At 39.9% G+C, this 22,208-nt stretch overlaps 3 protein-coding genes across 7 annotated transcripts in view; 2 read left to right on the top strand and 1 right to left on the bottom strand.

Annotated features, from left to right (window-relative positions):
- The window catches only part of LOC148897722 (uncharacterized), a 25,303-nt gene extending 17,438 nt beyond the window's left edge, over positions 1 to 7,865 (top strand). For both annotated transcript variants that reach the window (XM_088996197.1, XM_088996198.1), the window contains exons 13-16: positions 1,589 to 1,794; positions 1,901 to 2,001; positions 3,344 to 3,515; positions 5,717 to 7,865. In XM_088996197.1, the coding sequence (XP_088852323.1) occupies positions 1,589 to 1,794; positions 1,901 to 2,001; positions 3,344 to 3,515; positions 5,717 to 6,093 (856 nt within the window). In that variant the 3' untranslated portion in view covers positions 6,094 to 7,865. The remainder of the gene's footprint in view (positions 1 to 1,588; positions 1,795 to 1,900; positions 2,002 to 3,343; positions 3,516 to 5,716) is intronic.
- Positions 7,510 to 22,208, top strand: part of gcnt3 (glucosaminyl (N-acetyl) transferase 3, mucin type) — a 19,348-nt gene continuing 4,649 nt past the window's right edge. For both annotated transcript variants that reach the window (XM_088996203.1, XM_088996202.1), the window contains exon 1: positions 7,510 to 10,298. In XM_088996203.1, coding sequence (XP_088852329.1) covers positions 7,785 to 9,095 — 1,311 coding nt within the window. In that variant the 5' untranslated portion in view covers positions 7,510 to 7,784 and the 3' untranslated portion in view covers positions 9,096 to 10,298. The remainder of the gene's footprint in view (positions 10,299 to 22,208) is intronic.
- bnip2 (BCL2 interacting protein 2) overlaps positions 11,106 to 22,208 on the bottom strand; it is a 20,745-nt gene continuing 9,642 nt past the window's right edge. For 2 of the 3 annotated variants that reach the window (XM_088996199.1, XM_088996201.1), the window contains 7 exons: positions 19,603 to 19,785; positions 18,186 to 18,288; positions 17,906 to 18,037; positions 17,739 to 17,825; positions 17,576 to 17,674; positions 15,332 to 15,367; positions 11,106 to 12,204 (listed from right to left, as the gene is read on the bottom strand). In XM_088996199.1, coding sequence (XP_088852325.1) covers positions 12,147 to 12,204; positions 15,332 to 15,367; positions 17,576 to 17,674; positions 17,739 to 17,825; positions 17,906 to 18,037; positions 18,186 to 18,288; positions 19,603 to 19,785 — 698 coding nt within the window. In that variant the 3' untranslated portion in view covers positions 11,106 to 12,146. The remainder of the gene's footprint in view (positions 12,205 to 15,331; positions 15,368 to 17,575; positions 17,675 to 17,738; positions 17,826 to 17,905; positions 18,038 to 18,185; positions 18,289 to 19,602; positions 19,786 to 22,208) is intronic. The other variant, XM_088996200.1, reaches the window with a different exon arrangement.

The following is a 22,208-nucleotide window of genomic DNA, read 5'->3' as shown; positions in this document are numbered from 1 at the left end:
CCAGCAAAGTTACAAATGTATCAGTTCATGATGATGATTGTGCTTGTACTGTACCGGGAAGCGTCTTGTCCCGTCAGAGGCATGACACAAGATAAGATTAGATCAAATAACTTTTATTGTGTCACAATGGAGAATTTTGCAATGTACAGGAGTAAACTTCGCAAGAAAGAAGTAGAAAAAGGAGAAAAAAACATGTATGAGTGTTTTTTATATGTCCCTTGTCATTTGCATATACAGTGATACCTCAGTTTAGGAACTTATTTGGTTCCCAGAAAGTGTGTGTAAGGCGAAAAGTTCATCTGCCAAACATTTATTTCCCATAAGAAACCATTAAAAATTAGAATAATCTATTCCTAGGTCCCCAGAAAACATAATTTTCTACGAAATAATTAAGTTGTTTTATTTACCTGTGTTGTCTCAGCAACGGTCTCAGGCAATAGAAGAGGTTGAAAAACTTCTGTTGATTTGGATTCACGAAAAGCAGCTAGCAGGGGACATCATGAGTGAGGGTATTATTCCCGAGAAAGCGCGTCAACTTCACTCGGATATGATCAAGAGGCAACCTGGAAGTTTGTCATCCATTGACAGCTACCATCACAAAGGTAAATAAAACTACTTTAATTACGATACAATAGCACATTTATGATACATAAAAGAAGGTATATTTTCTGTAGTTTCAAAGGATAACCGATGCCTCCGGACAAGTTGTGTCCATAATTTGTAAAATCACTTCAAATGACTTATACTGAGCGTATTTTACAAAGATTCCACGGCATATAGCTATATTTTACGTTTTAAGACTTGCGCTGAATATTCAGGAAGTGTTGTTTTCGAGTTGATGACGATGCCTGACGTGACGTCACGTCTGGAACGGCCCTGACCGAGAAAGCGACACACAATGCATTTTTGGTACTTTGTTTGGTCTGAAAACTTTGTGTTGATGGCGAAATCAGAAGGAAAACACATAACGCGATGGTGAATCGCTGTGTGTTACACCAAGACTACTATTTGATACTAGTTGACACAAATTCCCAGCAGACAAATCAGTCCATTTCTAACGGAGCTTGGGCGCCGTCTTGTGCATTTTCTGGGACGCTGACGGCTCGAATTGATACGGAAGGACTTCTTTAATCGATTGCAAACATTTATGCTTCCCTCTTCAGAACTATTTGAATCATATTCATAACTGGATGAGTAACAAGAAAGCATCTCCTCCGAATCTGAAGCCATTGTTTTGATTCTAGAGCAAGGCAAGACAAGGGGGCCATCTCAAAGGTCATTTTGAAGTAGTTTTGGGACACTTTAACTCATTTATATTATATTGGTGTTTTGCATTTGACTAAAAATATCAGCCTGCGTGTTTTGGGTATTTTAGATGCTATAAAACGTTTTTCTGATGTCAGTTAGGAAACAAAAAAAAAAAAATGGTGTCGGTTGTCCTTTAAGTGCCCGAATGGCTTGGTACCTTGCTATCTCTCCAACAAGTTGGACCCTTGTGTACCTTCAAGGTCTCTCAAGTCCGAAATCCATGTTGAAACTTGAAGGAGCCTTTTCTTGTTCCAATCAACATCTTCCTGCCTTTCTGCAGGTACTACCAAGCGGGCTACCATTGTGAGAAATGCCACCACTCGTGTGAGATGTGCTCAGGTCCCGGGCCAGAATCCTGCCGGGCCTGCCTGCCTCCCCTCCTGGAGCTGCGAGGCACCAAGCTGTGCGTCGAACGTTGCCCACAGCGCTTCTACAGACTCGATGACGTGTGCTTGCAATGCCACATCAGTTGCCACACCTGCATAGGTGACCATTGAGCGGAAGCGGTTGACCTCTCGTCGCCATTTCCTTTTCTATGTGTCAATATCGGTCACAAATTTTTGACAGCAAATGTGGTTCATGTGCTTGGCAGACGGCTCCCCACAGAGCTGTGTGACCTGTGACAAAGGCAGCACGCTAAAGAACAAAGTCTGCTATCCACGCTGTGAGGAGGGGAAGTACTTCACTGAAAAGGCAAATAATTTATTGCTATTTGTTTGACTATTTCTATGGTAACTCATTTGTTCTGATTCTTGGAAGTGAAAACTTTAGCTTTCTATATGCCAGTAATCCTTTTCAACAGTAAAAATTTGTATGTTTTTTATTAATTAATTCACTAAATAATTTACAGATTAATAAAGTAAGGTTAACTGATTAACTCATTCGATGCCATTTTTTTCTTGCGGGGGGTGCGGATAAAGCCCTGGTCAAAGGTAGTATTTGCCTTTTTGTCCATGTTAGCGCTTTTTTACAGCTTCAGCTGTTGTTAAAGTGTGATATAAATCAATAAAGTACAGTAAAGTCTCGTTATATCGATATTCTCGGGAGTCGGAAAAAATATCGATATAACCAGACTATCGATATATCCGATCCTGCGGCATGTAAATTTTCTCCTTGCGTTCATAGAAATAGTATCATAATAAGCAGTAATATCGATATAACCGATATCGATATAACGAGACTTTACTGTATATTGTATTCTATTTTGTACAGTCGCCCCCATTTCATGATCAGATAACTCCAGACCCATATAACTTAGGAATTAACTCTGTTTTTCTGATGAATGAGAGAGTCTCAGTTTTTTTACGCTGCATTGAATGCTTATGTAGTCCTAAAACTCAATATTTTAGGGGTCCTGGAATTCAAGTGACAATGACAAAAACCCTGCCACTGGAGTGGACGCCTTATTGCATGTACAGTGAATTAATGAATTATTTCATTAATTGAGTAATTAATTTGGAAGCAGGGGAATAAAGTCGGGTAATTCAGCGAATACTTAACCGAATGAGATGACTTTATTCCGTTAACTATTATGTCAACCAGAAAAATCGTTTGCCAAAAACATTTCTGCTTTGAAATTGATACAGGCTAATTGTTAGCCCGTGGTCCTGGAGGCTATTTGGCTTTTGTGAATACACAACATCATTCTTTTTTTTCCGTTTGACTGCAACCATCAGTGGATAATGGAAAATTAACAGCTTAAAGCTTCTTTTTTTTTTGTTTTAGAATTGGAGCAAATACTCGTGTTTAGTTTTGGTTGAGCAGATAGCTCGCTGGTTTTATCTGGGTGTGTTGATGGCAGGATAAAAAAATAAATAATATAAAATTATTTTGAAATCACAAACTGGCAACTTTTCCCGTGAAAAATGAGGGAGCGAATTCGCAAATGCTGAATTGTGATTATTTGAAGATCCACAGTGTTTCACTCCAAAAATCCAAAGGTAAAATTCTATAAAAATGTACATTAAATATTTGAATTGTAATTACAGTATCATATTTCAAAATATGCTCTTTTGTTTAACGGCAATCTCTGCAGGCCACTTGTGAGCCATGTGACAGCTCATGCAAGCATTGCAGTGGCCCGAGATCTGACCACTGCTTGACTTGCCGCCAGGATTTTGGCCTTCACGCCATGGAGAGCCGCTGTGCTCGCTGCTGTCAGGTGGGACGGAACCGCACAGACTGTTGCATCTGCGACAATCGCTCAGGTGCCGTATACACCACCCCTTTGTCATAAACCATGCTCACGTTCTACACTGTACAGTGATACCTTGGCTTACGAACTTAATTGATTCCCAGACACAGTGTGTAAGGTGAAAAGTATGTATCCCAAAAATTAATTTCCCATCGGAAACCATTAGAATGAGAATAATCCGTTCCCAGGTTCCCAAAATATACCTTGTTTTATGTATAATAAATGTGCTATGCTACTATAATTAAAGAAATAAACTGTACTGTATAATAAAGTCGTTTTATTTACCTTTGTGATGGTCGTTGATGGCTTGATGGAATGGAGTGGCCGGTTTCATCAGCATTAAACACTTGATTAGAAATGTAACCTTTCACCATCTTGAGGAATGATCCTTTATAGGTGCTTTCTCTGTGATAATTGTTCCTCATCAATTGTGTTCTGTTTAGCTGGGTTGATAGCTTTTTGCATCAAGTGTACAGATGGCTTGTGCGGGTTGTTTGTGGAGCCTGATTGATGGGATATTTTAACCTTGCAGTCTACACTCTGCCTTTGCACTGTCAAAGTTGAAACTATCACTGTCTCTTTAATGTTTAACCCCCCCCCCCCCCCCCTCACTGCTGCGTTCTTGACCAATCACGTGGCTTTAACCGAAGACTGTAGGCGGGGAATAGAGGACAAAAACAGTCGGCTGCCATTTTGTTGTTAGAAGAAAAGGCTTGTTCGCGAGCGACACATCACTCATTGAGGCAGTTCCGTGTATGAAAACGTTCGTATGCCAAGGTAAAATTTTCATAAATGTAACGTTCATAAACTGAAAAGTTTGTAAGCCAAGGGGTTCATAAACCGAGGTATCACTGTCGCACTGAATATGTAATGCTGAATGTGTACGCGTGCCTTTGAAAGGCGTGTCTCGTTTGTTGACTCTCGTGAAAGTCAGCGATTGATAATGTAGAATTGAATAGCTATTTGTTGGCTAAATATTCAAAGGTTAAAACATGTATAGTAATGGCGACAGTTGAGGCTATTAGCAGGTCTTCTAATCATGTGTTTTTTATGCTTCTATGTTCATGTTTGTTAACTCTTCTTCTCTGCGAGGGGTCGCCACAGCGAATCCATCTTCAGAGTTTGTTAAATAATGTGATTAAAAGTGCAGAAGCAGCTGTGTCTATCTTCTCTCAGTTCAAATTACCTGTGAAGGGATTACAATCCATTATCTCAGTGGATTACATATATATATATATATATATATATATATATATATATATATATATATATATATATATATATATATATATATATATATATATATATATATATATATATATATATACCAAGCCGCAGTTCACACCCAAAAACACACACAGATTTGTCACTCTCAACCCAATAAGGGACATAATGGATCAAAAATAGATACAGTACTGTTATATGTATTGTACTGTATTTTCTATACATTTAATGGTTGCATTTATTCTTTTATGACCAAGTGTGTTTCACTGCCATCCACTAATTTATTCCGGAATATGATGTAGAGCGTCATTCCCGAATTTATTCGGTTTTGGTTTTTCTTGCTTGGGTGCCAATAAAGCTCTGGCCAGACATCCGGCAATGTTTTTTTCCCCTTCCACAATGGGGCAGCATTTACTTTTTTCCACGTTAGCGCTTTGTTCCAGCCTCAGCTGTTATTAAAGTGCAATATAAACCAATATGTATGTCTTGCATTATATTTTGGACAGCCACTATCATTTCAAGCTCATATAACTCCAGACACATATAATTTAGGAATTAACTCTAAGTGTAAGGTTTCTAACGTTATGTTGAGCGTTTATGTAGTCCTAAAACTCAATATTCTGTGGGTCCTGGAATTTGAGTGACAATGACAAAAACCCTGGCACTGGAGTGAACACATTTTTTCACATCTGGCAATGAATGAGTTAAAAAAATGTAGAAAAGTATATTTTAACTCATTCACTGCCAGACATGTGCATGTGTGTCCACTCCAGTGCAAGGATGGAAGGACAAAATGCAAATGCCGCCCCTTGTGGGAGGGAAAAACATTGCCAGAGGTCTGAACAGTGCTTTATCAGCACCCCCTCGAGAAAAAACAAAACCCGAACAAATTTGGGAACAGCGCTCCATGTCATATTTTCAATTCTCGAATAAATTCGGGAATGGCAGTGACTGAGTTAATAATTGACTCCCTTTTTTTTCATTTGGTAGGTCTGTGCGTGGAGGTCCCCGAACCCAATTCAGAGGACGAGCCGGTCACAGACGTAAACATTTCTTCGAGTGTCCTCCATCACACGTCGGCCGCTGCGACTGTCGCCCTGCTGGCCGCGCTTGCCCTGGCACTGCTCACCTTTGGCTTGGTGAAGGCCCGAGCGAAGAGGAGGCTTTGCTGGAAACAAAGTTACGAAAGACTGAGCGGCGGCGCCAACATGCCTCACGGTGTGCCCGACCCGGACAGCGGTGATGAAGTGGACGTGGTGTACACGAGTCAAAGCGGCTCCGTGTACCGTCGTTACAGTTTTATCTATGAGCATGACGCCAACCTGGATCAGCACGCGGATGAGACTACTTGTCTTAACCAGTCCTAGTCGGTACTCCAAGCATACCACAACAACTTAGGATAAAGTTCACACAAGTGCAAAAAAAAAAACAATAGTTGTCGATGACGCTATTGTTAGGATGTGTTTGAAGCAAAGGGAATGTCAAGGACAGGAAACGATCAAAGGATTCATTTTGGTTTAGTCAAAAGGAAATGGAATGTTTTTATTTTGTGCGTCACTCTAACTCATTCACTGCTATTCACAAATATATTCAGGAATTGAAAATACAGTAAAGTCTCGTTATATCGATATCAGTTATATCGGCGTGGCGTTACAATACGAACAAGGGGGCGGGACTTTTAGAAACTGGCCACTCCCGGGTTCAATTTGAAGTAGTTTTTAGACACTTTGAGTCATTTTTATTGGTGTTTTGCATCTGACTAAAACCATCAGCCTGCATGTTTTTGGTATTTTAGATGCGTTTTTAGAAACGTTTTTCTGATGTCAGTTAGGAAACAAAAAAATAGTGTTGGTTGTCCTTTAAGTATGCTACATTATAATAACAAAATAATAATACATTGTATTTATAAGTGCCTTTCAAAACTCTCAAGGACACTTGCTGGTAGGAGTGTAAAAGTCTCTTTTTATCTTGTTTTCTTCTGTTTGGGAGAAGTAAAGGTCAGCACAATCCTCACTCAACACTTTTTAATTTCAACTGTTTTTTTTTTTTCCAGTGCCTCTTCTACGTTAAACCAGATTGGGCCTGTATCTACCCCGGTCAAGGATGACACTTTGTACTGATGTCCCAAATATTTATTGGGAGACACTTGGAACTCCGTGAAAATATGTGCACCTTATTAACCGAAAGTAGATAACTTTGACGACGTAGACTTTAGACTGTCGTTCTCTCCCTCTAGCAGTTACTCTCTCTAGCGATTACTCTCCTAAGAAAAACATACATATGAAGGTTTGCATAGAAACAAACACTTTTTCAGAACAAGACCAAATAAATTATATTTTTGTTGTCATGGCAACCAATGACAATATACCCGCCAGTTACAGGGCCCAACCAATCACAGAAATACAGTGATACCTCGGTTTACGAACCCCTAGGCTTACGAACTTTTCGGTTTACGAATGTTACATTTATGAAAATTTTACCTTGGCATACGAACTATTTTTTGGGATACACACGGAGCTGCCACAATGAGTGATGCGCCGTTTGCGAACGAGCCCATTCTCCAACAAGAAAATGGTGGCCGACTGTTTTGTCCTCTATTTCCCGCCCCCAGTCTTCGGTTAAAGTCACATGATTGGTCAAGAACGCAGCAGTGAGGGGGTCGGGGGGTTAAACATTAAAGAGACAGCCAGACGACAGAGAAAGAGTGAGAAAACACACACACGAAAAGGAGACGAAGGAGCTTGAAACAAAAGTGAAAAAAAACAACAAAAGTGAAATGGTGAGAAAAGGGATAGAAAACTGAAATTTGGACTTGTAATTGGTCGCTGACCAGTTCAGGGTGTACCCCGCCAACCTCTCAAAGACAGCTGTGACAGACTCCGGCACGCTCACAACACTAGTGAGAATAAGCAAATTCAAAAATGGATAGGCGCCAGGATTTTTATCAGCTAATGGGTCAGCTATTTGTGGTGATTCTTTTTTACTGTGTGAAATATGACACACCTCCGGGCGTAGTGGGCGTGTTGTCAAATAAATACACCGTGGCCTCTCACCAGCAATGCTTCATTGGACGAGGTCAGCCTGGCAAACTGCAATGATTGGCTTCAACAATAAAAGGATGATTGGAAGGTTCTTGAAAGGCCGAAGTCGTCTGTGCATCCTTCTCTTCATTTTTGTCTTTTTTTTGGTTTTGGTTGTCCGATGGAAAACCAATTCGGATCCGATGATACCGCAGCAAATTACAGCTGACCTGCCCGCCTGTTCTGCTATCATCACAGGAGACGCGACAGGCCGTGAAACTGCCTTGCAAGCCCTTCTGTCATCAAAGAAAAGGCAAGTTCTGTTAACAGAGGACTTTTACATTAACTCCACTCAAGATTGTCACACTTATCATATCCGGAGAGGCTTTTTTATGGACCCTCTGAGTGAAGAAGAGAGGGATTTCCCCATCGCATACTCCATGGTGATCCACGATCAGATCGAAATGTTTGAGAGACTTTTGCGTGCCATTTACACGCCTCAGAACATTTACTGTGTGCACGTGGACCGAAAATCCCCAGAGAAATTTCACCAAGCCGTGAAAGCCATTGTTTCTTGCTTTGAGAATGTATTCATAGCTAAGAAATTAGAAAGTGTGGTTTATGCGTCATGGTCGCGAGTGCAGGCTGATTTGAACTGCATGGAGAGTTTGTTGGGGTCTCATATCCAATGGAGGTACCTGCTGAACACATGCGGGACAGACTTTCCGCTTAAGACCAACAGAGAGATCGTGCAAGCTTTGAAATTCCTGAATGGGAAAAACAGCATGGAAACGGAAACCACCAATGAGGGAAAGAAGCTACGTTGGCAATATCACTATGATGTCACCAACTCCGTCGTCAGGACCGGCGTAAGGAAAAGCCCACCTCCTATTAGGATCCCCGTGTATAGCGGGAATGCCTATTTTGTAGCCAGCAGGGCCTTTGTGGAACACGTGATGCGGGACCAGGAGGTTCAAGAGTTTATGGAGTGGGAGAAGGATACCTACAGCCCGGACGAGCACTTGTGGGCCACTTTACTGCGGATGACCTCGGTGCCCGGATCGATGCCGTCAAACGTCAAGTTCGACACATCGGACATGCAAGCCATCGCCCGTGCGGTCAAGTGGAGCGATTTATCAGGGGATGTGAGGAAAGGGGCGCCGTATGAGATGTGCCATGGGGAGTACAGAAGATCAGTTTGTCTGTATGGAAAAGGCGACCTCCCGTGGCTCTTGAGACAGCACCATCTCCTGGCTAATAAGTTTGATCCAATGGTGGATGACGTTGCTATTCGGTGCTTGGAATCTGTTCTTTATTTTAAAGCTTTAGGTAGATATTATACAGCCTAATACAGAGTTTCATTACAAACTTTGGCAACCTCTGAAATATAAACTGAACTCCCTCCATTCCCGGCTCCGGATTTGCGGTATTATTTCATAGACGGTTACAGTATATAGTCTAGTTCTGTTTCATCATTTTGTTCTCACTCCCATTTTGTTAAATTCCGCCGATGGTCACTAGGTGTCAGCAAGTTATTGTTTGGCATTGTAATGTTGAGAGAAGAGTGAAAACAAGAAACGTTTCGAAGTGAGCCGATATTGTTTTCAAAAATGAGTGAATGTGTAATCATCATTGATCCTGCTTTTTACGCCTAGAGAAAGCAATGGCTCTTGGTTAATTTCGTAATAATAATAATATATTTTATTTCTAAGCGCCTTTCAAAACTCAAGTACATGCTGGTCATTTTTTTTATTGATGTACAGTTTCTTACAAGTCGCCACGTTCATATTGTTGGTTTGGAATCAATGTGACTTGATAATTATGAAGACATCGAGGGATCGTTACACTTTTAACACTGTAGCACTTTTATGTTCGCGAGTTATATTGCACTCTCTTTTGTTATTGCGTACAAATAAGACTTAAAGGGGAAGCTCAGTCAAAAATATTCGATGGGCTCCCACTAGTCTAAACACATTTTTTGTAGTAATACTGCATTTGTGGAATATGAATTATGAAAATAAAACACACAAAAATCTGTCTCAGAGCGCAACCAATTTGCCTTGCCCTGCCATTTGATGTTGACTGAAAATGACATCATAGTGCTCATGCTGCATTCCATGAAAGTGGGAAGTCCAGGTTTCCAACCTTCGACCAGGAATAAATACAGCACTTTGAACTGGGAGGTCTAAGTAACAACAGTAAGCACTTTGAGACATTAACTGTCGACAGTAAGACATGATTTACAAGATTCTGCTGATATATGTATGTACTTTTATTTACTGTATTATTACATTCACTTCGTTGTTCGACGTAGGTAAACGAAACACGTGGTTTGTATTAAACTTGTGCCCGAATGAATTTAAGACATTTCTTCATTTTTTAAATTAAATAAAGGAAATTGTAAAGGACGGTTTGCTGTTGGTTAATGCGTAGTGATGAACCAGAACAAATCCACTGTAAGCCCATGCTGTCTACGTTCTCCTGTAACGCTTTGAAGCGTTTAAAAGCAACATTAGCCGGCGAGAGTTAAGATGACGACACCGAGCAAACAGGTGAGCTGTTACCGTCGTTCCTTTCATCACTTTTTTCATAACTCCCAACCAATACGCTACAATTGGTCAATTCATAATGAATAAGTATCATTAAAAATGTAAATAAAATCCACTGCACTCACCAGATATGCTAATGAAGACGCATATTTTTTTGTGCAATTGGCCATCTGCTAGCTTTGTTACGAAAACGTAACCCCCCTAAGAAAAATAAAATAAAAAACAAAACAACATCTATTTACGGGTTAAAACAATCGTTTACAAATATTTGTGGAGAGAACATCTGGAAAAGCCAGCGCGGCAACTAACTGTGAAAATTGGACTATTTAACCCTCCTATTAGTATGTTGAAAAAAATCACGTTATGTTGTTGGTCATCTTTACCCGAATGTAAAAAGCCACACAAAACAGTCAAATAATAGGTGATATCAGCAATAACTGTTTCTGAGATGTTATCAATGATGGGTTAAAAATGACGATTCTATCTGGTTCATGGCATCTAAAACCGTTCTATCAATAAACATACAGTACTTGGAAAGAGAGACAACATATTTTCTATCCCGTTGGGATACATTTTGATATCTAGATACCAATTTAGTCAATACACAAATGGAAATGGGTAAAATAACCCCTTAACATAATATGGGTTAATTGAAGACAAATCTGTTTTTATAAGAGGCAACATGTGGCTACACAGGTGGAACTGTACCATGTACCATGTAGTGTAAGAACTTTGCACTATTTCGGCTCGGCTGTACATCATAATAATACATTTCATTTATAAGCGCAGGACCGAAAACACAACAATACATTCATTTGTGGATTTTAATATCATGATCAAACTTGCTGGAGCATGCTGCAATTATTTACAGCAAATGTACTGCATATCGATATACTTAATATAATCACCACATGGAGGCTATCGTTTTTGTGTGTGTCTCTGACCATTCCATTAATGGGTTAAGTAATATGCATACAGTGCATCTCATTAATCGAATTACACAACCAGTGGCTCATATTGTAATCTTTTAAATCAACCATTACATTGTAAGATACACAGAAACTCAGAAAACATCACACGGACCCTTCTGAAAATATCATGGCATAGTCTTATGAGTCATTAAGGTGTACTTTTTGTGCTTCCAGTAAACAGTAGCAAGGAGTTACAAGATATTCCATTTCGGTTAAATCCCTGGTCAAATGTATTTGCTCTTAGAGGCCACTTCATTGACTGTCAAAATTGTTGTAAGCATTTAAGGATTATAGCGTCACCCAGTGGCCCACTTGAGAATTATTGTGTGCAATACTGTATCTTGCTTCGATTGATTTATAAACCACACAAATATTGACTATAAACAAGCAAATATGAAAATGTGTATATGACAATACAAGCTTTGATCAACGGCATGGGGTAGTCAGAGATTGAAAACGTATTTTTAAAATCAGGGCAACAATAAAAATATATTACTTTCTCTTCTTTTGTCACCACCTTTTTTTGAATATAAATATCTACATTTAAATGTAATAAAGCAGTACATGCAGCAATCGATTCAAATGTAACAGAGTGCCTTAAATAAAGAGTAGACACAACAGGAAGAAGACATGATATAGCGGGATTAAATTACACTAAAAGAAAAAAAAAAGGATTAAAAACCTCTTGGGACAGCATGTACTGCTTTACAAAGTCAGGCAACCTGCAAAACGTAAAAGGCAGCATCGTCTCAAAAAGGCACTTTCCTAATGCAAAACCCTTCCAGTCATGTCAACCCCCGAAACTCAAACACACAAAAATAAAAAATAGGCAGCGATTCGGACATTCTTCATTGCCCTCATTCCGGGCAATTTGGCAGGATTAGTTGGGAAGCGCAGGGGTGGCCGTCTCCACTTTGCCGTGCTCCTCCTGGTCGATCCTGCGTGGACCAACGGACAGTGTTTATTGAGTTGACAGTTCTAAAATCTGAAGTTTGAAGAATTATTTAAAGGACAACCGACGCCTTCGGACAAGTTGTGTCCATAAATTGTAAAATGACTTCTACTGAGCGTATTTTACAAAGATTCATCGGCATATAGCTATATTTTACGTTTTAACATTCGCGCTGAAGATTCAGGAAGTCTTGTTTTCAAGTTGATGACGATGCCTGACGTGACGTCACGTCTGGAACGCCCCTGACCGAGAAAGCGATACACAATGCATTTCGGGTGCTTTGTTTGGCCTGAAAACTTCGTGTTGATGGCGAAATTAGAAGGAAAACACATACATAACGCGATGGTAAATCGTTGTGTCTTGTACCAAGACTACTATTTCAAAGTCAAGTCAAAATCAAAGTCAGCTTTATTGTCAAATATGCTAATATGCATGACATACAGCACAGATGAAATTACTGTCCTCTCGGACCCAGCATACAAGGCACTTATCATGACTTTAACAAACATAATAAACATGAAAACGCCAATTTGCCGGGAGAGGGGAGCCGCTGCGTGTTCACGCGCCGCCATCTTGGGAAAAACAAAAATAACAAATAATATGACAACACAAGACACAGAGTCATTCTTCAGGACTTGCTGTACCCTCTTTGTGATGACATGAAGCAGTTGCATCGGCACTGCGCTAACGCTCCTTTCTTCTTATCGCGGGCTCCTCAAGCCATGCCATTGATTCTAGTTGACAGAAATTCCCAGCAGACAAATCAGCCCATTTCCAACGGAGCTTGGGCGCCATTTTGTGCATTTTCTGGGACGCTACATTGGAGTCCTGATGGCTCAAAATGATACGGATGGACTTCTTTAATCGATTGCAAACATTTATGCTTTCCTCTTCAGAACTATTTGAATCATATTCATAACTGGATGAGTAACAAGAAAGCATCTTCTCCGAATCTGAAGCCATTGTTTTGATTCGAGAGCAAGGCCAAGACGTCCTGGTGTGATGTCACGAACGAGGGGGCGGGACCATCTGAGACTCGCAATTTCCGGGCTTATTTTGAAGTAGTTTTGGGACACTAACTCATTTTTATTGGTGTTTTGCATTTGACTAAAAATATAATCCTGCGTGTTTTGGGTATTTTAGATGCTATAAAACGTTGTTCTGATGTCAGTTAGGAAACAAAAAAATGGTGTCGGTTGTCCTTTAAATAAATAAATTAAAGGGGAAATTGATGTCAGTCGTCAATCACATTGGAAATATGTCGAATTGATCATCAACTAGCCCCTTCCTCTCCCCCAAGACTTGCAACTCCTCAAATGTGTTTTTTTTTAATAAGAATGTTAACAAGTGTCTGTTCCATTTAAGATTTTGTGATGGTGACACTTGACATGAAAATTTTCTATTAGGTGCTCATCATCTTTATTTATTTCTCATTTTTAATTATTAAATTGTCTATTAATAATAATACATGTCGTTTATAAGCACCTTTCAAGGTCACTTTACAATCAAAGGATAAGTGTTTCATTATACAGTGATAGCTTACGAACGCTTTAGCTCACAAACTTTTCGCCTCACTAACATTGAATTCGCGAGCATATAGTTTTGTCTAACAAACTAGTTCTCGGCGGACAAAACAAACCACACAGCGCCATGGCGGCTGGCGAAAGAGTTTTCAATGGATGAACAGCAAACCACCCGGTCGAACAGCGGCACGGTGGCTGGCGGACTAGTTTTCGGCACCGCCTTTCTTTGAGTGCGGACGTGGTTTGTTATCGAGTGGAGTACTTTTGCTATTATAGTACCGAAAAGAGCCCACCACAGGCTAGTGTTATACCAAAGAGGCCACAAAGAAATTACGGTCAAGCAGAAAAAGGAGATCATCAAAAAACATGAACGAGGTGTGCGTTTGTGTGACTTGGCGTCCCAGTACCAGTATGCTAAGTCGACCATTGCTACATGTGGCTAAGGATGTTTCTGTGTTGTCTAAGCAACGATCTCAGGCAATAGAAGAGGTTGTAAAAAAGCAGCTAGCACGGGACAGTGTGAGTGAGGGTAACATCGCCGAGAAAACACGGAAACTTCACTCAGATATCATCAAGAGGCACATCAATGACCATAACAATGGTAAATAAAACACCTTTATTATACTGTACAGTTTATTTCTTTAATTACAATCCAATAGCACATTTATTATACATAAAATAAGGTATATTTTGTTTAATTTTAAGGCTTATTTAGTAGAAATTTATGTTTTATGGGGACCTGGGAAGGCATTAATCTCATTTTAATGGTTTCCTCTGGGAAATTATTTTTTGGGGTGCACACTTTTCACCTTACACACATTTTCTGGGAACCAATTAAGTTCATAAGCGGAGGAAACACTGTATTCGTTTTTTTTACTTCATGTACAAATAAACATTTATTAAAGTCATACAAAATTCGTGCATCACATTACCAGTCAAGCTGAGGTGAAAAGTGTGTATGTGATGTGCTGCAGTGTATTGATGCCCCCCCCCAAAAAAAAAAAAACTAAAACAAAAAACAAAAACAAGCAAATCAACAGCGACCGCGTGTAAATGTGCATATTAAATCAACATGCGCAAGTCAGGAAGAATGAGGCTTGTCAGAGTTAGGTTTGCGGTGTGTCATGCAGCAAAAAAAAGCTGTGGAAGTGGGTGGGAGGTTGCGAGGGGGGAACCATGTGAGCGCCAAGTTACGTGCATTGGTGATGGACCATGTTCGCCTACTTCCTGGTGACTCCATCCACTTCCTTTAGGCGAACATGGTTCAATTTATCCCCCAAAAAAGTCACATTTTAAAAGTTTTTCCAAGAAAAACCGCAATGATAAGCTTCTTGATAGTCCGTGTGGAAATGCTTTGATAGTCACGTTTTGCATAAAGCGACATAAAGAACACATTTGAAACGATCCTTAAGAATAGTTTTGAGTGGACAAAAATGGTGAATGACAAATGTTATTGGTTTTGGGTACAAATTCAAGTCATCTCAACTCAAAACAACACAGTGGGGGGTTGCTGGGGTGTTCGGACAAGGAAAACTCATCGTTGTTAGTTTTGTGAAAGGAAACAATTCTGGGGTGAACAATCCATGATACCTTTTATGGCTTTTCCTATTTTTTTCCTCGTCAAACCTTAAGAAGGGGAATGGAAATGAAGTTTCAGGTGTGGGGAGAAGAAAGAAAAACAGCCAAAACTTAGCCACTCCGCCAACAATCATATATTGAAACGACCAAGTATGTTTGAAATGTATAGATAATTAAAAAACAACAACAAGGGGGTACGGGGGGACGGGACCTTCTGAAACTCGCCATCTCAAGGTCTTTTGAAGTAGTTTTGGGACACGTTAACTCATGTTCATTGGTCAAATAATTTGACTAAAAACATCAGGCTGCGTGTTTTGGGTATTTTAGATGGTATAAAACGTTTTTCTGACGTCAGTTAGGAAACCAAAAAACGGTGTCGGTTGTCCTTTAAACATACTTATAGACACCTTGCCCCCCATACCCATCCGACCTTCTTCAAATTTCTATTCCCTCTCGTTCCCTCAGATCCTCTTCCTCCCTCCACCTCTGTGTGCTGCCCGTCTCAGCACGATGGGGGACAGAGCTTTCAGCTGCTCTGCCCCCAAAGTCTGCAACTCACTTCCTCCCAACATACGTAACATCGATTCTCTTCCCACCTTCAAATCCCATCTCAAAACCCACCTATTTAAAATCACATTTTCTGTGTAGCTCTATCCCTTGTTTCTATTTATTATTGTATTTTATTTATTGTATTCTATTTGGAATTGTATTTTATTTATTATAGTATCTATGCTTGTCTGTGACTGTAAAGTGTCCTTGAGAGCTTAGAAAAGTGCTTACAATAAAATGTATTATTATTATTATTATTATACATATATAAATATTAAACATACTTATATAAGCCTTAAAGGACAACTGACATCACTTTTATTTCCTAACTGATATCAGAAAAACGTTTTATAGCATCTAAAATACTCAAAACACGCAGTATGATATTTTTAGTCAAATGCAAAACACCAATAAAAATGACTTAAAGTGTCCAAAATCTGCAAAAAAATTGAGCTGCGAATTGGGCATTTTCAGAAAGTCCCGCCCCCAGTTCGTGATGTCACGCCAAGACGTCTTGCATTGCTGGAGAATCAAAACAATGGCTTCAGATTCAGACAATATGCTTTCTTGTTACACATCCAGTTATGAATATGATGCAAATAGTTCTGAAGAGGAAAGCATACATGTTTGCAATCGATTAAATAATTTATTTGTGCCATTTTGAGGCAACATTGGGGTAAAATCTCTCACCCAAAAAAAGAGGCACAAAATGGAGACATCCTGTGGCCGCCTCCGTTTACACAGGCTGATAAATTCCTTATATGGCGCTTGGACACCCTCTTCTGGCCTTCTGGCGGCTTTTGGGTGCAACACGAGGTCCCCAGACCAAACAAGTACAGCAAAATACATTGACGTGATGGAAGGACCGCTACAATGCGTCTTTTTTACGGCTCAAGGGTGGTCCTGTAGTGACGTCACGTACGGACTCATCACCAACTCAAAAACAAGACTTCCTGAATATTCAGCGCGAGTCTTAAAACGTGAAATATAGCTATATGCGGTGGAATCTTTGTAAAATACGCTCAGTAGAAGTCATTTTACAAATTATGGACACAACTTGTCCGGAGACGTCGGTTGTCCTTTAAATGTACATTCAATACAAAATATAGCACTGAAGCAACATATGAACAAATTCACCTTACGAACGACCGCTCGGAACGTATCTCGTTTGTAAGTTGGGGAGCATCTGTATTGCATTGTATTTTGGACAGCCACCCTCATTTCAAGCTCAGATAACTCCAGACCCATAATTTAGTAATTAACTTTTTTTCTTTAAAAGAGTCTCAGGTTTCTAACGCTGTATTAAATGTTTATGTAGTCCTAAAACTCAATACAGGAAGTCTGTAATATCATGGAATTCAAGTGTCAATGACAAAAACCCTGGCGCTGGAGATTTTTGCACATGTCTGGCAGTGGATGAGTTAAAAAAAACCTCAAAGACACATGTATCGTTGGCTCTTGTGTATTTACAAACACCTGATGCACTTCGGCTTGAGCATAACATTGGATAGAAAGGCAACCTTTCAATCACCGCGACTTCCACTCACTAATGTAGTTATATAATTGAAGATATTTCGCCGACATTTTAGCGATTAATGTTTTGCATTATCACGGTGCGTCAGATATGAAAACAGGGCGTTGATTGTTTGAAAGACGGTGGACACAATGGGTGAATGTGTGTGAGAATTGAGGAATCCGAATACTCACAGTTTGATACACTCCGGAATGGACACGTACTCCATTGGGACTAACTCTGCCAGGTCTGTCAGGCTGTACACAAACTTGATTTTTTGACTAAATTTGGAGCTGTTGAAAGGAGAAATGTGTTTAAAATGAGAAGAATTTACCAATATCTTAACATTCATCTTACCTAATAAAAGGTTTTGTGAGTGCCAGCAGCGTGCGAATGAACCAAGAGGGATGGACGATGATCAAAGACTTTAAATTTTTCCTCAGCCTGCGAAACAAAAATGGAGAAATTAACCAATACATTTTATTCCCCCTTTGGTTGTTTTAATTACAGTGACAGCTAGTTACCTTCGATCAATCTGCTGATAACATTTTCGTAGCCAGCCGACGGTCGGCATCTTTTTCCTTGAGGTCGCCCCGTTAAGGTACACAATCATGTAGTTTTCCGCCACCAAAAGTTCCAGCGTACCAATGACGTACCTGCCAAGGTTTTATTGCATGAGCAAAAACTGTTCACTCATGATCCTAAGTGATTTCATCACTTTGCTGCTGTGAAATGTAAATGTCTCCACAGCGAGACTAATAAAGGCATATCCAAATCCAATCCAATCCAAACAAAAAGGCTCACTTGAATAAATTGTCCATGATGTATCTGTAATTTGGTTGACTGCTCTCCGGCATGTAGCACACGGCAAACACAATGATGGCATTCAAGCCATCTCCATAGTAACCTGAAGAGAGAAATAGCATTCCAACTCAATGCAATGAAAGCGTTTATTTTGCGCCGGGGTTTGTTTTTGTTGACATGATTTGGAGCCCATCCTAGTCAATTTTAGGGATGGTTGAGGTTTTTGTGATATTGCTTCGTCCATTGTTACTGGAACGCAAGACGCGGCTCACACATTTCTACTTAACTCTTTGAAAAGTGTGATACGGAGTGGCATTTGCCAATTTGTTCGGATTTTGTTTTTTTCTTGCATCGGGTGCCGATAAAGCGCTGGTCTGGCAATGTTTTTTTCCTTACACGAGGGGGCACCATTTGCCTTTTGTCCATGTTCGCGCCTTGTTCCAGCTTCAGCTGTTGTTAAAGTGCTATACAAATGTATGTATGTATGTACTGTATTTTGTACAGCCATCCGCATTTCAAGCTCAGATAACTCCAAACCCATAAAACTTAAGAATTAACCATTTTTTCTGATGAAAAAAGGGAGTCTAAGGTTTCTTACGTTGAATTCAATGTTTATGTAGCCCTAAAACTCAATATTCTGTGGGTCCTACAATTTGAGTGAAAATGAAATAAATCCTGGCACTGGAGTAGACACATTTTTGCCCATCGTCTGGCATTGAATGAGTTAAAAACGTGTTTACATGTTAAGTTGATTTTTCTAACTTAATGTTCCTCTCTATTTCAGTTTGCTAGTTTTTCAAAATGATTTAGCCCAACTGTCCCGATTCATCACAATCATTTTGCAATCAATCAAAGCGATTGTTTAACATTTCTGAAGAAAAAAAGAGATTACAGGTATAAGGTTTCCTACGCTGCATTGAATGTTTATCTAGTCCAAAAACTCACTATTCTGTGGGTCCTGGAATTCGAGTGACAATGACAAAAACCCTGGCACTGGATTCGGACACATTTGTGCACATGTCTGGCAGTGAATAAGTTAAGACATTATTGAAATGAGATGCCATTTTCTATATCCTAGCATGCACCGTGCACTACTTGTTCTGCGGGGGGTAAATGGAGTCAGTGCCTACTGACAGTAGTTGCGAGACCCGTTGTGCCTTAGTATTACTTCACATATAAGACGTACCAGCGTATAAGATGCAGGGTCATCTTTTGGAGAAAATCAAGGCTTTTCAGTGCGCCTTAGACACCGGAAAATATGATAATTTTGGGTGTGTCATGTGGATATGAGCACAGTCCCAGAAAATAGCCAGTTTGTAAATAAGGTTGCACATCGTCTGGCAATGAATGAGTTAAACGCCCAAGCAACTGAGCTTGTCATGGGTAATTGTCAGGGTGTGTGACCGGACACACTGACCTCCATGGCTTATAACCCGCTTGTAAGGATCAATGGCCGACATGTCCACTTTGTGTTCCTGGTCTCCGATGCGAAAGACCCTCCAGCGGCGGCCCTCGTCCGCCTCCTCCGAGGCGGCGTACGGATGGACCGACTCCACGCCCTTTTCGAGTAGCTCGGTCGTCTTGGGCTTGGGGAGATCATCTGAGGAGAAACGAGGTGGTGTCGGGTGGTGATTGTTTGATTGGTAACCCTTGTTTGAGTAAAGCACCAAAAATATTCATTGATCAACAGGGATCGCCATCAAAAAAAAAAATAAATACACCCCATAATTTTTATTTAACAGAGAGCGGATGGATGATCTTTGTATGAAACAGTGTAACAGAACTGAAGGTGGCGGCGAAAGCAAAGAATGATTACGTGGAGAATCACAGCCTCATCGCTTGAGGACCAACAGTGGCGATTTTGACTATTTATGGAATAAATATTAAGATTATCAGCCTCATATATCTTTTCTGCTCCACTTGCACTTCATTTTCATGCTAATAAACAAATCACCCCACGCCCCTTCATTTAGAATCTAAGGCCGCGTAAGACCAACTATCAATTGTTTTACTCACCAGTTCGGATGTATATTTTTTCCCCTAGTTATTACCAAATTAACAACTTGACTATTTTTCTAATAAATTTAAAGGATAACCGACGTCTCCGGACAAGCTGTGTCCATAATTTGTAAAATGGCTTTTCAGGAAGTCTTGTTTTTGAGTTGGTGACGAGTCCGTACGTGACGTCTCTAAAGGAACGCCCCCTGACCAAAAAAAAAACACACATTGTAGCAGTCCTTCCATCACGTCAATGTATTTTGCTAACTTGTTTAGTCTGAAAACCTTGTGTTGCACCCAAAAGCCGCCAGAAGAGGGTGTCCAAGCTCCATATAAAGAATTTATCAGCCTGTGGAAACGGAGGTGGCCACAGGAGGTCGCCATTTTGTGCCTCTTTTTTTGGGTGAGAGATTTTCCCCCAATGTTGCCTCAAAATGGCACAAATAAATTATTTAATCGATTGCAAACATGTATGCTTTCCTCTTCAGAACTATTTGAATCATATTCATAACTGGATGTGTAACAAGAAAGCATATTGTCCGAATCTGAAGCCATTGTTTGGATTCTCAAGCAATGCAAGACGTCTTGGCGTGACGTCACAAACTGGGGGCGGGACTTTCTGAAAATGCCCAATTCGCAGCTCAATTTTTTGCAGATTTTGGTCACTTTAAGTCATTTTTATTTGTGTTTTGTATTTGAATAAAAATATTATACTGCGTGTTTTGGGTATTTTAGATGCTATAAAACGTTTTTCTGATGTCAGTTAAGAAACAAAAATGTGACGTCGGTTGTCCTTTAATGCTTTGCCCTTCAAAATAAAGTACATTAGCAATTGCCCTTAAACATTTAGAGAGTAATGTGTGTGCAAAAATCCCAGAGGAAATATGACATAAACATCATATGGGCTCCGCCCCAGTAAAGTTTAACTCATTCACTGCCATTCTCGAATTTATTCGGTAATTGAAAAGCGAAAAGCATGACGTGGAGCAACATTCCCAAATTTGTTCGGGTTTAATAATTATAATAATAATAATACATTTCATTTATAAGCGCCTTTCAAAACTAAGGATACGTTTTTCCGCGGGTGAGTCGCGGCGGCCACGCGCGCCAGCGTTCATTCAACCCGGAAATAACTCAAATAGATAGAAAGCTAGCTAGCTAATAGATACAGTAACAATAATAATACATTTCATTTATAAGCACCTTTCGAAACTCTCAAGGTCACTTTACAGTCACAGGATAAAGTCACTAATAGATAGCTACCGAGCCAGCTAGATAGCTAAACAATAGTTTCGTCAGCGAACTGTTCGCTGACGAAGCCTCTTGGATAGGAGGCGAAACGTCCGAAACCTTCACTTTTGTACAGATGACGGCTGAAGAAACCTTCTCATCTATCAGACTGCATATTTTACAATGAAATATATCATGCGTGTAGGAATGACACATGCACAACATGGATTTCTCAAAATGTGCTTAAATTTAAGGAAAGATGAAAAAATCATGCACAAAAATAATTTTGAATGCTTCAAAAAAAAAATCATGATTTTTTTTTTTTTTTTTACGAGTGGCAACAGAACATAATCTGGACGGCAAGGTTTGATTGACCGAAAAACTGGGGGGCATCCAGGAACTGTCCGAGGAACCTTACCGCAAGCGAGAAACCTGTTGTTGACCTGCAGCCTGTTTCCAGGCAGGCAATGGAAACAATCCTTCCACATGAAAAAGCGGAAGGCAGCAGTGTGGAAAGAAAAAACAAAACACATTTTAACTCCACTTTAGGCAGTTACCCACTTAAAAAGGTTGTGCTATACCGTACATTATTTGAAATGATAAAAAAACTGTATACCGTATTTCATAAAGCGCACCAGATTATGAAATGCACCAACAAATAACATCCAGTCATACCTCGGTTTTCGACCACAATCAGTTTCAGAAACCTGTTCGAAAACCGATTTGTTCAAAAACCGAAACAGCACTTTCCATTAAAACCAATGTAAAAAATCTTATTCCGTTCAAAGTCTAGAA

Source organism: Hippocampus bargibanti, linkage group LG05, assembly GCF_051943395.1.
Source record: "Hippocampus bargibanti isolate YZ-2025 linkage group LG05, ASM5194339v1, whole genome shotgun sequence".
In the NCBI taxonomy this organism is placed as follows: domain Eukaryota; kingdom Metazoa; phylum Chordata; class Actinopteri; order Syngnathiformes; family Syngnathidae; genus Hippocampus; species Hippocampus bargibanti.
This window is presented reverse-complemented; position numbering and strand designations above follow the sequence as displayed.